The sequence below is a fragment of the Mustela lutreola genome, chromosome 11 (genome assembly GCF_030435805.1).
Source record: "Mustela lutreola isolate mMusLut2 chromosome 11, mMusLut2.pri, whole genome shotgun sequence".
Taxonomy (NCBI): Eukaryota; Metazoa; Chordata; class Mammalia; order Carnivora; family Mustelidae; genus Mustela; species Mustela lutreola.
The window spans coordinates 89,139,024-89,153,032 of NC_081300.1; the positions used below are offsets into that span (position 1 = coordinate 89,139,024).

The 14,009-nt window shown below is 48.8% G+C and overlaps 1 protein-coding gene across 7 annotated transcripts in view; it reads left to right on the forward strand.

The window, feature by feature from the left end:
* NOS1 (nitric oxide synthase 1) overlaps positions 1-14,009 on the forward strand; it is a 175,719-nt gene that overhangs the window by 92,993 nt on the left and 68,717 nt on the right. For all 7 annotated transcript variants that reach the window (XM_059140981.1, XM_059140977.1, XM_059140980.1 and 4 more), the window contains exon 3: positions 9,434-9,560. In XM_059140981.1, the coding sequence (XP_058996964.1) occupies positions 9,434-9,560 (127 nt within the window). The remainder of the gene's footprint in view (positions 1-9,433; positions 9,561-14,009) is intronic.

The window sequence follows — 14,009 nt, forward strand, 5'->3', positions numbered from 1 at the left end:
TGGGATCGCTTCCCCTCCACCTGCAGGGGACTCGGCTCCTTACAGAGTACCTTCCTGACCCCCGTGTCTTCAGGGCTGGGGTGAATTCAGCTCCCTAAGCGGGCTGTGTGGTTGGGGTTCCCTTATCAGTGAGAAAACTGAAACTCTGAGAGCTGGAGCAGTTTTGTCCAGGGTCACCTAGCACGGGCCACAGGGTGCCGCCTGGCTTCTACCTGGACGTCTCACTGTGGGCATCTACAGTTAAAGACAAACCAGGCGAGAGAACGTGGCCGGAGGCACAGAAGTCCATTTTGAGCCCAGAGAAAGAGCTTAACAGGGGAGAGGAGGTCACCTGTGACAAGCCTGCGTTTCATCATCGTGATGCGGGTCAACGTGTACTGAATACTCCAGGTGGGCCTGCCCCGATGTGCAGGTGTTGACATTGATGAGTTCATTTGCTCCTCACAGCACCTGTTTTCCTAATAAGCAAACCAAGGCTCAGAGAGGTGCAGTCCCTTCTGCCGGGTCACACAGCTCACAAGTAGCAAAGCCAGGACTTGACCCCGAGCCCATGGTCTTGGCTGCTACCAACATAGATGGCACTGTTGGCCACAGCGTACTTGACCGCTGGCCATCAAGCTGCTGAGGATGCTGGAGTACTTTCTCAGTCCGGAAGGGAGAGAGAGATGAGAGAGAGCACCCCTGGAGAACTGATCTCAGACCAACCAACAGCAGCCCTGACTCCAGGGCTGTCTGCAGTAGAGGACCTCCTCTCTGGCTGCACTTGACTCATGGCTTTGAGTCACTCTGTTGGCATGGACTCCGATGACTGCCTTTGCACTGAGTGTCAGTGTGAGCTTTCATTCTCATCCTGACCGTTTGAACACCTGGGGCTTCCCCAGTCCGTCCTTTCCTGGGGAAGGGACTGGAGTCGTAGTTATGGAGTCGTTACTCTTGCTTTACCCTCTCTTCCGTCTGTGTCCCCGCCACTTTGTCATGTGGGCACCCAGCCCCTCGTTCTGGGGAAGAGCTATAGACTAAGCCCACCCAGCCACCTGCTCACCCCAGACAGCCGTAACCAGGGGCCTTCTCACCATCTTTCATTCAACGAATATTTATTGAGCATCTGTTCTGCCCTAGATACTGTCCTTGGAACTGGGGATCCACCGAGGAGCCTCTGTCATTAAGAAGTCATAGACAAGAAGGGAATAAAAAACAGGTAGCCTCAGGCAATCGCTTTAGAAATTGCATGAGAGACATGGAATACTACATTAAAAACTAATGATGTACTGTATGGTGACTAACATTAAAAATAATAATAATAACATGGTGATTTGAAGAAACAAGGCTTGGGGTTAGGTTTAAAAAAAAAAAAAAAAAAAAAAACTAGATCAGAGAGTCAGAGAAAGCCTCCCTAAAAAGGCAACATTTATACTGAGGCCAGAAGGTGTGAACCATGTGAAATCTAGGGAAGGGCATTCCTGGCAAAAGGTACAGCAGGAGCAAAGGCCCTGAGGCAGGAACAAGGTCGGATGTTCAAGGAACGGAAAGAAGGTCTGTGGGACGTGAGCATAGTGAGTAGGAATAAAGAGGTAGGCAGTGACACCACGTGTGGGCTGGGACACTAATTCTGCACGCCGTCCCTGCCTCAGCCACTGTCTCAGTTTCCCCTGCTCCTTGCTGCAATAACAAAGATCACAAACGCGGTGGCCTAAAACAACCCGCATTTATTCTCCTACAGCTCCAAAGGTCTTAGGTCTGGAGGCTCTAGAGGTGAATCTGTTTCCCTGCCTTCTGCAGCTGTGAGAGCTGCATTCTTTGACTTGCTTGGCTAGTAGCCCAGCCCCTTCCTGACCCTTCAGAGGCAGCATGCGGCCTCTTGCCTTCAGGGTCACATGGCCTTCCTCTCTTATGGCAGATCTCCCTCGGCTTCCTTCTTCTAAGGACGTATGATGGCATTTAGGGCCTACCCAGTTAATCCAAGATAATCCCAGTTTCAACATCCTCAACTTCCATCACCCCTGCAAAGACCCCCTTTCCATGTAAGGTAACATATATGGGTTCCAGGGGTTAGGGTTTGATGTCTCTGGGGGCCACTTTTAGCCCACTGCACTCATCCAACAAGCCCCCTGGAGAAAGCTGTGCCCAGGTCCTGGACTGGCCATTACTATGAGGTCTCACTGGACTGGGTTCCGTGACCTTACTTTGAGTCCTCCCTTTGCCACTCAGCACCTACATATTTTAGAAAAGTCCCTGGACCTCTCTGGGCCTCAGTTTCCCCATCTGTAAAAGTAGTATGTGGACCAGATGAGCCCTAAGATTCCTTCCAGGCTCCTCCTTAAGGTCAGTAGCGAGCACGTTCATCACAGGCCAGGCAGCTGACCAGTCCCCCTCCTGTCCAGCCCACCCCGAAAGTACACTCTCCAGAGCATCACTCTAGGGGGAGGAGCTCAGACATCCCTTTAGGTCACAGGTCACAAACGGGGGATTGAAGGTCCCACCCAGATCGTCTACGAGTTTTATTGGGAGGCCTACGGAGTTTTTTAAAGAATGATTTTGTGGCAAAATAGAGAAAGCAAGAGGTTTCACAATGAAACTGATTTCCAGCCTCTCAAAAATAAAGAGAATATCAGAAGAGCTATTAGCATCAAGTCTATTCGTGGGGAGACAGCCAGCCCGGGGAGCTGGGCGGGGCCTAGCGCGGGCTCTCCAGCTCCCCAGGAACCCGAGTCTGCCAATCGGCTCAGCGTGGACGCTGTAAACACTGGAGTTTGAGGATCCTGTCCAGTTTTTGTGATGTGAAGAATTACAGTCCTGATTGTTGCTGAGCCCAGAGGCCCTCACCTCGCTTCTCAGCTAGAGCACTGCAGTAAAATTCTAGCTCTCAAGAGCCTCGTCTCCCCTTTCATCATCTTCCCCCACTCCAGCACGATGAGATCTAGAACAGAGCTTTGCAGAGACCTCAGACTCATTTTTCCATGGCCCCCAAGTCTTCCTGCTCTCACTTCACTCCCAATATCCGAGACCGGGTGGAGCGTGGACGGTGAGAAGGGGGTCAGAGCGTAGTGCCATGTCTGAGGAGAAACGCGGCAGGCCTCCTGCCAGGACCAGCTGCTCCTCAGCAGCCTTCTCGCCTGGTCAGGGCGGAGCAAGCAGCCCCTACCTCCAGACTGTGCCCGACACAGAGGCCTGGCCCACCTGCTCCCCATCCTGGGTATTCGGGATTAGTTAGTGGTCGGCGCTGGGGTGACTCACACCTGTGCAAACTTCCTGTGGCATTGACCCAGGACTGCCCTGCCTGAGAGCCCAAGGCCTGGCCCCCAGGAAGCCTCAGTGGGAAGGAGATGGCAAAAGTTTTGGAAAGGTCTAGAGATGCCAGACTGACTGTGTTAGCTTGGGGTTGACTGTCCAGCTAGCGAAATGGAAGAAAAGAGGCTTTAGTTTGGTCCTTGCCAGAAAGCACAGAAAATGCTTGCCGAGTGGAAGGTAAAGCACCATGCCTGGTCTTATGAGGAGAAAGAAAAGAAGGAGCTTGGAGGATGCTAACATTTCTAACCAGGAAGGAACCTTGCTGTTCCCTGCTAGAGTCAGGCCCGTAGCACTCCCAGGAAGATGGGTCTTCAAGGAAGTCCATGGACCACATGGGGTGCTTTGGACAATGCAGATTCCAGGCTTCCCATCTAGACCCGCTACCTCAGACTGTCCAGGAGGCAAGTTCAGAGAAATTTTAACAGGACCCTCAGTTGATTCTGATGCCTCCTAAGTGTGAGAACTGCCTAACGTGACCACATGATGGCCGTGGGGATCCTGGTCTATCCTGGAAAGCAAGCCCACTGGAGGATGGCCTACACAGGGGACCATGGATGGCTGAGAAGGAGTAGAAGCCACATACGGAAGGCAGGTTCTTCAGTCCCATCTGGGAACAAGGGGCAACTAGTGAATAAATCCTCGTAGACGTAGAGATGGCCATAGAGCAGGGATTGGAGGGACTGTGGGGGAAGCATGAGGTTGGGTTCCCAGCCACAGCTAAGCCAGTGCTTCTCACCAAGGGGTACACTTTGCTTCCTCCCCAAAGGGACATTGGGCAATGTCTGGAGACATTTTGGATTGTCACATCGGGCAGGGACTGTGGAGGGAAGAAGGTAGTTCTTGGCATCTAATGGGCAGAGATCAGGACAGCTTCCCACAACAAAGATAGGTCCAGCTCCCAAGATACCAATAGTTCCAGGTTGAGAAACCCTGATCTAAACCAAAAGCACTCCAGGGAGCTGGGCAGGACCAACATTCATAAGTACTGGCAAAGGAGAGTCATCCTCCAGGCTTCTAAGAAGTCAAGACAGACCCTATCCCATCCATCTATGGGCTGCCAGTTTATTTATTGAAAGAAGAAATGATACATGAAAGTGACCAGGCTATCATTCAACAGATAAATACGTTCAACACCTCTACCCCATTGGAGGAAAAGCTCAAATCTGAATTTGAGGTTCTTCACCAGTATGCGGCTCAACCAAACGTCTCCCCCATCACCACTGTTCTCAGTGACTCTCAGCTAGGGGAACAGCAAGAAGGAAACATCTGACTTTCAGGCTTTCTCCACTGCTTATCAGTAGTGTGACCTTTGATGAGTTACCTAATCTCTCTGAGCTTAAGTTACCTTCGTTGTCAATGAAGACACCCATGTTTAATTAGTTCTGACTATGTGTTGGGCATTTTACGCTCATGACCTTGTTTAACCCACAGGAGAGGAGGGGTGTGAAGTGGGTGTTGAATGTTGAGTAGGAGCTGGTTCCTGGCAGAGGGAGGATGAAAAGGCATTCCAGAGAGGTCAGGTATAAAGGTAAGAGCAGGCAACAGGGTGCTCTTTGGGAGGAAAAGAGAGTGGAGATCAGGACTGAGAATGATGGGAGGTAGGAGTCTGGAAGGGAAGCAGAGAATTCCTGAAGTCCTGTGCCTTGGGAACAAGACATAACAGCTCAGAAAGGGTCTGAGTATCCCTACCTGTGCCGTCCAACCCCCAGAGAACATGCTTTTTTCTCAGCAAAAGCGATGAATGCCTCCTTTCCCAGGCTTCCAAGACATTAAGTCCTTGGAACTTAATGTTCCAAGTCCTTGAGGGGCCACTGTCCAGTGCTATAACCGCCAGCCACATTTAGCTACTTAAATTTCATTAAAATTAGATAAAATTTTGGATTCAGTTTCTCACTGACCACGGGCACATTTCAAATACTCATTGCCACACGTAACCAGTGGCTATAAAATTGGACAATGTAGACGTAGGATGTTCTCATCATCACAGAAAGTTCTACCAGACCATGCTGGCTTAGAGCAACCTTGGCAGATTTATACAGAACCAGCATTTTCCCTTTATCTGTTTCTGTCTGATCAGCCCATGAACACAGTAGTAGAAAAAGTAACAGCAGGTGCCACACAGCTAAGGGCTATAAGCTTAACCTCGTTTAACCATTGCTGCAACCCCATGAACTAGATATTATTAACCTGCTTTAGAGATGAATCAATGGAGATTCAGACAGCATAAATATCCAAAGTTGCACAACTTATAACCAGCAGAGCCAAGAGTTGAACCCAATGCCACCCAACCGATAGCCCACCCTCTTAACCAGTAGCTTCCTGGTGGTTCCCGTAGGAACCCATGAAGCGGCTAGATCCCAGGGTGAGCAGATTCGCCGCAATTAACTAGATTTTCCCTCAGACCTGGTATCACTATCAGACTAGGAGCGGGGAATCTATGGAAATCTACTTCTGATTTTGCTCTTGGGTGAACGGAAACAAAATAGCTCAACCTGGGTGTTCCCCTTGGTCCCATATTAAAAATATTCCTCCCCAGCTCATCACACGGGCCTCTTAAATAAGTTTGTGTTGACAAAACACTTCAAATGCATTATTTAAACAGAGGTGTTAAAGGCTCTTAAAAAAGGAGCGAGGAGGGTGAGGATAAAAGCAGGTCTCCCTGAAGATTCAAGATAGACAAGCTATGTGAGCCATTTCGGAGTTGCCTAGGTAATTGTTCCCTGTAATGTTTGCAGACTGGCCTCATTCAGCAAGAGAGGTTGGATTCCTTGCTCTTTAGCCTCTGGCTTGGAGTAACTCCTTTCTCCTGTCTCTGCTTAAAAACGGAAGGATCTGGGGCGAGCATCAATCAGACCTAGTTTCAAATCTTCTCTGTGCTTACTGTGGGAGCCTGGGAAACATACATAACCTCTCTGGGCTCAGTTTTTGCCTCTGCAAAACAGTCTGTTGAGAGTAAATGAAGTCACTTCTCCACCAGCACCTGGTATGTTACAGACCCTCAAACAGTATCGGCCTTTCATCTCTGCTGAAGCCCCATTTATAGTCACATGATATCATAAGATCGGGCGTTTCACAGCTGAGCGGGAGCTGAGTGACATTTTGAGCAGCCATCTCAACAGAAAATTCCTCTGTTTATCACCATGTAGGTAAACCACTGGCTTGTGGAATGTCTGTAATCAAGAACCACTCCCAGTGTGTTTGGTGACATTTTCAAGAGGGTAAAACAGAATGTTCCCTCAAACAATTGCAGACCTCTCCATGTAGAAGAGTGGAAGTGGCTCTGACGCAGGCCACCAGCGCTTTGTGAAACACAGCGAGGAGGGGGTGTGACTGGCCCCGAGTGAACAGCTAGAGGGGCCACTCGGGCCCTGCCCTCAGAGCTCGAGCCCTGAATGACCATCAGCGCAGACTAGGGGTTGGGGGAAATGATGGCACCGGGATTATAAATCCCTAAAGCTGGGAAGGTAGAACAGAGGGCTAGGTAAGGGTAAGCCTTGATACCTGGGACCAAAATCAAGAGGGGCTCCAGAGAAGCCATGGTGCCCGAAGCTGGGGAGCAGACAGATGTTATAGAGTGAAAGTGGAAGGGAGGGTTAAAAAGAGGCCCGTTGTCAGGAAGCAGGAGGACAGAGCTCAGAGGGAAGAAGGACAGAGGTAAGGCAGAGCTGCTCAGAAGGTCTGGATTGTAATATGAAGTCAGTTCCATCTCAGCCATGACTTATCTCCATCTTTAGAGGATGACCAGGCTGCGGAACATAGCTGAGATTGTCTCCTCCCGAATCTGAGTTCAAGAGCAGAGAGCCAGGAAAGCTTTGCAGTTAAGAAGTCAGCATTTAGAGAACAAGTCTGGGTTTGAATCCCAACTCCTGCACATACCTGTGTAATTGGGGCTAATGATTTAACCTTTCTGGGCCTCCATCTCCTTATCCAATGATGATTATGAGGATTATGATTATAGTAATGAAGGTGCTAATGATGGTGACAATGGAGGAGGATGGTGATGCTGGTAGGGATGGTGATGATGGTGATGATGAGAGTGATTATGGCAATGATGGTTATGCGGATGAGGAGAAGCTGGATGGTGATGATCATCAGAATAATGGTGGTGGTGGTGGTATCAATGGAAGTTTGGGTGGTGGTGGCGATGGTGATGATGGCAATAGTAATGATGGTGATGATGATGATGTGATGGTACTGGGGATGGTGATAGTGATGATGTGATTCTGTTGATGTGATGGTGGTGTTGGTGGTATTGATGGTGATGATGGTGATAGTGATGATGGTGGTGGTGATAGGGATGATGGTGGTGATGGTGGCAATGGTGATGATGACAATAGTAATGATGGTGATCTTGGTGTTGGTAGTGATGGTGATGACGGTGATGCTGGTGATGGTGATGAGGGTGGTGGGTGATGATGGTGATGTTGACAAGAGTGGTGGTGTTGATGACAGTGATGATGATGAGAGTGGTGGTGGTGGTGGTGATGGTGATGAGGGTGGTGGTGATGCTGGTGCTGGTGATGGTGATGAGGGTGGTGGTGATGGTGATAAGGGTGATGGTGGTGATGGTGATGAAAGTGGTAGTGGTGATGGTGATGAGGGTGGTGGTGGTGATGGTGATGAGGGTGGTGGGTGATGATGGTGATATTGACGAGAGTGGTGGTGGTGAGAGTGGTGGTGGTGGTGGTGGTGATGGTGATGAGAGTGGTGGTGGTGATGGTGATGAGGGTGGTGGGTGATGATGGTGATGTTGACAAGAGTGGTGGTGTTGATGACAGTGATGGTGATGAGAGTGGTGGTGGTGGTGGTGGTGGTGATGATGAGGATGGTGGTGATGCTGGTGCTGGTGATGAGGGTGGTGGTGATGGTGGTGATGGTGATGAAAGTGGTAGTGGTGATGGTGATGAGGATGGTGGTGGTGATGGTGATGAGGGTGGTGGGTGATGATGGTGATGTTGACGAGAGTGGTGGTGGTGATGAGAGTGGTGGTGGTGGTGGTGGTGATGGTGATGAGGGTGGTGGTGGTGATGGTGATGAGGGTGGTGGGTGATGATGGTGATGTTGACGAGAGTGGTGGTGTTGATGACAGTGATGGTGATGAGAGTGGTGGTGGTGGTGGTGGTGGTGATGATGAGGATGGTGGTGATGCTGGTGCTGGTGATGAGGGTGGTGGTGATGGTGGTGATGGTGATGAAAGTGGTAGTGGTGATGGTGATGAGGGTGGTGGGTGATGATGGTGATGTTGACGAGAGTGGTGGTGGTGATGAGAGTGGTGGTGGTGGTGGTGGTGATGGTGATGAGGGTGGTGGTGGTGATGGTGATGAGGGTGGTGGGTGATGATGGTGATGTTGTCGAGAGTGGTGGTGGTGATGGTGATGAGGGTGATAACAATGCTGATGAATGATGATAATGAGGGCCTCCAATTCAGAATGGCTGTGAATACTGGACTGAAAAACTGTGACCCTGAGCATCTTAGTGTCTGTCTCGCTTACAACATCCATAAAACACCGTTAATATCCATCCCTACCTCATAGAGTTGTCAAAAGGATTAAATTAAAACCCTTGTAAGGTGCTTGACACATAAATGCTTAATAAACACTAGCTATCATTTTTATGGTCTTATTTATTTTGTTGCTCTGTTCCCCTCATTTTCAGAATCATTTCTGTTTCTCTTGGTGCAGCTATCATTAGTCTCATTATTAGTGCTTATTCAGAATTAGGATGACCCATCACCCTGTCCCCCGGGGCTTGTTGTCTTCTCTGTCTGTCCTGCCTCCTACATCTGAAGTTGTCCAGGGTTCTGCTTCTGTGTCCCTGGATCTTTGAAATGGGGAAGTGAGAAGGAGGACCAAGGCCAGGTCATGGCCATCCGGAAGTGATGCCCACAAAGTTGGGTATGTACCAGCCATCAGCGCCGACATCAGTGAGCTCACCTCTGTGCTTGGCGAGGGGGCTGCCTGCCTTCCCACATGTTGCTGGTGATTCTGCTGAGCAGCAAGCTGAGCACCCACAGCGTGTTGGCTCCGTGCAGAGTCCCGAGGATGACTGCAGAAATTCTGTACAGATGTAGGTCTTGCAGACCGGGGCCGTCAGCCTGTGCCCCCTGAGAGCATGCCTTTCTCACTTCCCCTACGTTGTCTTCCAGAGGTGTGGATGGCAAGTCACACAAACCGCTGCCCCTTGGCGTGGAGAATGACCGAGTCTTCAGTGACCTGTGGGGGAAGGACCATGTGCCCGTCATCCTCAACAACCCTTATTCAGAGAAGGAGCAGGTAAGCGGGTGGTGCCAGCTTGGCTCCCACACTGCACGGCTCCCTAAACCTTCCCCGGCGTGAAAAGGAGGGGAAGGGATGGCAAATATCAAACCATGTTGGGATGGGGATGAACCACCACACCTGGAGAGCTCAGGGGCTCTGAGGCCAGGAGCATGCCTCCTAGGAGATAGGTTTTGGCTTTGTTTTGCTTTGTTCATGATCTTGCCATTTTTTGAAATTCAATTCTGTTTTCACCAACAGAGGCACTCCCATGCCATTCACATCCCAAATTTAGAAAGTAAAGATACATGGTAAAAAGTTTTCCTCTCTCCCCTAATTCCAGCCACATTCCAGCAATTCCAGCAATATTTATCATTTCTTTCCGCAATACTTTACGCATAGACACACACACACACACACACACTGTTTTCATGCAAATGAGAACACATTGTACATATTTCTCTGCACCTTGCTTTTCACTTATCAACATATTCTGGTGATTACCCCCAATCTGTAGGGGAGGGAAGGCCTGGCACTTTTTCACAGCTGTATAATATTCCATTGCATGGCTCTGCCGCACCTACTGAGCCAGTCCTCCATAATGGACACTTAGGTCCTTGCCGGTATTCTGCCATGACATTGCCTAAATGCCCCGCATGGCACATGGGCAATCTTTTCAACAGCATAAATTCCTAGACATGGAATTGCTGGCTCAGCGATCATATACATTTGTGATTGGGGCAGAAATGGAGAAATGGCTCACCGTAAGCATTGTCCCAATCCTACCAGCTAAGCAGGAGAGCAGTGGTATCCCCCACAGTGGTATTAGCCTCACCAGTCTAACGTATTATCAAACTTTCGGTCTTTGCCAGTTTGCTGAGGTGTGTTTTGGCAGCTGAGTCGTTGTTTCTGAGCATAGAGAGATTTGGCTAGAGATAGTGCCTCATTCCCACCTGCTTGGGCAGCTTACAGACCAGGCCAGTGCAACCCTATTAAAGCAGACGAATTTGCTACCTATCCTCTGCACTGCAACGATTTATGGGAGGAATGGTGTGTGGGAGGTCACAACAGGGAGATGGCCCAAGTCTCCTTCTTCTCATCCATCCTAGATGGCACGGGGCAGGTGGCCAGGTTCTGTCTTCTGATGTATCTGGATGGATGGCACCTTTCACTACCAGCTCACCTGAGCAATGACCCAAGGCCTCTCTACATAGCCTCCCAAGAGAAGGAGGGAACATTCCAGAGCCTCAGCGGGGATTGCTTTCCCTAGCAGCTGATAGCTAGCCAGGAAGATAAGATGTCAGGGATTCTGCGGTAGGTCAGAGCTTGCTCCCCCTGGCTAGTGACTCACCCTCTTGCAGTGACATCTAGGAATGCTTGGAGGAGGAACACCAATAGAGACATCTATTATGCTGTCCTCAAAACTCAGGGCCACACCGTGAGCTGTGAGGGCGCTATTTTCCATTCATGATTAATCGAGCAAATGAAGTTAACATTCTTCTTTGTATTTCCTTTCTTAACTGAAAAGAAAGGAGTATTGCCATAATTCAAATCCTTGCAAGACAAAAGAAGAACAGAAAGAGACGGCCTCAGGCTAGACCCAGGCTCTGGACATGATTTGTTAGGTCTGTACTACATTGCCTTAAAGGATAATTTGTATTTGTACTTTGAATTTACTGCCAGTGTTTTAAAATTTTATATAAGTGTTGTATTCACAGCTTCTCTTTAAAAAGGTGGACACACTGACCACCTCGAGCCTATATTCTTATGAGACAATAATCTGCATGGACAGAGCATGGGCTTTCCAGTTTGCCACAATCCCCACCACTCCCTATTGTACCCCTCCCCTTAAGACCATTGTCTGTTGTTTCTTTTTGTAACATTAGTACTATTGATTTTCTTAGGATGAAAGGGAAATATTTTTATACCCATGACTTTATTGTAAGTGGCAGGTAAAAATAAACCAGGAGTTTTGTATGTTTCAGGAAACACGAGAAAGATTTCTTATTTTACAGAAATGAAGACTATTCTTATGTGTTTAACATGCAGCCGAGTGTTTCATCTTGAAATTAGCTAGCCTGCTTGGCTAATTTACCTTACCTACGTACCTATCCCTCCAGGTGTCAGAGTTTATAACTGCTGGTTTGCATTAACTCCTGAGACCTGACCTACAGAGACAAAACAGAGGATGCTTTGACCCCGCCAGAAAGTCACTGCTGAATTCTAAGCAATGGCAGGATGATGGCCATTTCCTTTTATGTTGCTTACCTCGGTTTGACAGTGATAGCTTAGAAACCATAACCTTGAACTTCAGGCCTGAGGAGTGGGACTCTCAATATTGGGAATGGGGCAGAAGTGATTAATAAGACCACTGGCCCTCTTTTCAGAGCTTCATGGTGCAATGATCAGTGTCTTAGGTCAGGCAGGCTGCTCTAATTCCAGAATTCCATGAACTGGGTGGCTTACAAAAAACACATTTATTTCTCACAGTTCTAGAGGCTGGGAAGTCCAAGATCAAGGCTACAGCAGTTCAGGGTCTGCTGAGAGCCCACTTCCTGGTTCATGGCAGAGGTCTTCTCTCCTTGTGTCCTCACAGGGCAGAAGAGGCATCTCTCTGGGTCTCTTTTAGAAGGTGATCTAATCCCTTCCCCAAGCCCCCACCCACGAATGCCCCCACTCACGAATACCCCCACTTTGGGGATTAGATTTCAACATATGCATTTGGGAGTCAGAGGGACTTAAACATTTTGGCCATAGCCATCAGGGAGGGGTGCTGAGGACTTGCCTTAGAGCTCCTCAAAAATGGTCGTTCCCTTTGCCTGGAGAAGGAGAGACAGTGCTGGGCAAGGTAGGAACAATCACATCTTCCTAAAGATAAGACAGTTTTAGAATAGGGAGCCTCTAGATTCAGGACATGCAGATCAGCCTTGCCAGGAGGTACATTCTCTCTTTTATCACCGGCAAATCCTCAGTGTCGTTTTGACCCCAAAACCACCGGCTATCAAGATCACCCTGACTCCGTTGTCTGTGCCTCAGTTTTCCAAATGCATCTCAGAGATACAGCTGGAAGAGGGTAGAGAGCTAAGTGGCTGGGTATATGTGAGTCCCAGCCCCAGCGCTATGGAAGCAGCCTTGTTACTTCCTGCTAGACATCTCCATAGCCACAGTGCTGGGAAATGTTTCCCAGGCTGAGCAAATTAATAGAAAACGTAATGTTCTTCTTTTCACCCTTAAAGACCGGCGTATATGCCTCGCTTCTTCTCTACCTGCTCAAAGCCACTTTACCTGGAGCTTTCCAGACCGGCTTCCTTCCTCCCAGTTGTAACCCACATTCTTTGCTTTTTTAGGCATCTGCGGGGGGGGGTTAGCATTGTTAATAACACAAAAAGAGACCCAGCCACTACCTGCCTTCCTGAGTCAGGACGAGACAGGGGGAGGTGAAAAAAACAGCTGGTCTGCATTTCCCCCAAGGACGGGGCCAAAGGGGACAGAGTCCAGGGGAAGCAGAGTGGATACAGGCTAGACAAGAGAAAGAACTTCCTGATTCAGAAGACTGTTAGCTCCCTGAAGAAATAGTGAGGTCTTCCCCTTCTTTCCTGATTCTCTCCTCTATCCGCAGTCAAGGAAAATCAACCACAGAAGCACCTTCTCTTCAGTCCATCTCTGGAGGCTGAGATGTTCATCTCTATCTAGTGGTGATTTTTCTTGCTAACGGTTTCTGCAGGCGGTACAGCCAGTGAGACTCCAGTCCCTCGTCACCAGAACACAGTGTGTGAGTGACTGTAGTGCTCGTCTTCTTTTCTTTTTTTTCCTTTATTTTAAGATGGATAGCAGGAGTAGGAGCAGGGAGCCTGACATGGGACCCGATTCCAGGACCCTAGGATCAAATGACCTGAGCCGAAGGCAGATGCTTAACTGACCCATGTAACGCTCGTCTTTAAACATCCCTTTGCAAACCCTCTCTGGCCTGGGCTGGTAGATAGAATAAATCAGCTCCCCCATCACCAAACCTTTACCTGACCCCTGCCACATGCGTAGCCCTGGGGTAGAAACAAAGATGACCAAACCTCTCCCTCCCTCCCATAAGACCTTCACGGATGAATGTGGGGAGACAGACACCAGTACAGTGCTATTAATCCTAAAATACAAAGGGACACAAAACACTGTGGGAACATAAATACCTCAGCAGGCATCAGGAAGTGTTTAGCTGAAGAGGTAACATTTGAACTGAGTTTGGAAGGTCATAATAGGAATTTGCCAAGTAGAAAGTAGGAAAAGGTATTATAGTAAAAGGAACCACTGTGGCAGATACACTGCTTTTTTTTTTTTTTTTTTTTTCTTGCTAAGGATCATTGTTGGACCTCTGAGGTCATCTTTAGTGCTGATACCACCTGGGACACATACGGACTTTTGACACCATTCTTAAGGCTCTTGACATAAGAATCCCCTTAAGTGAAAATGCTGCCC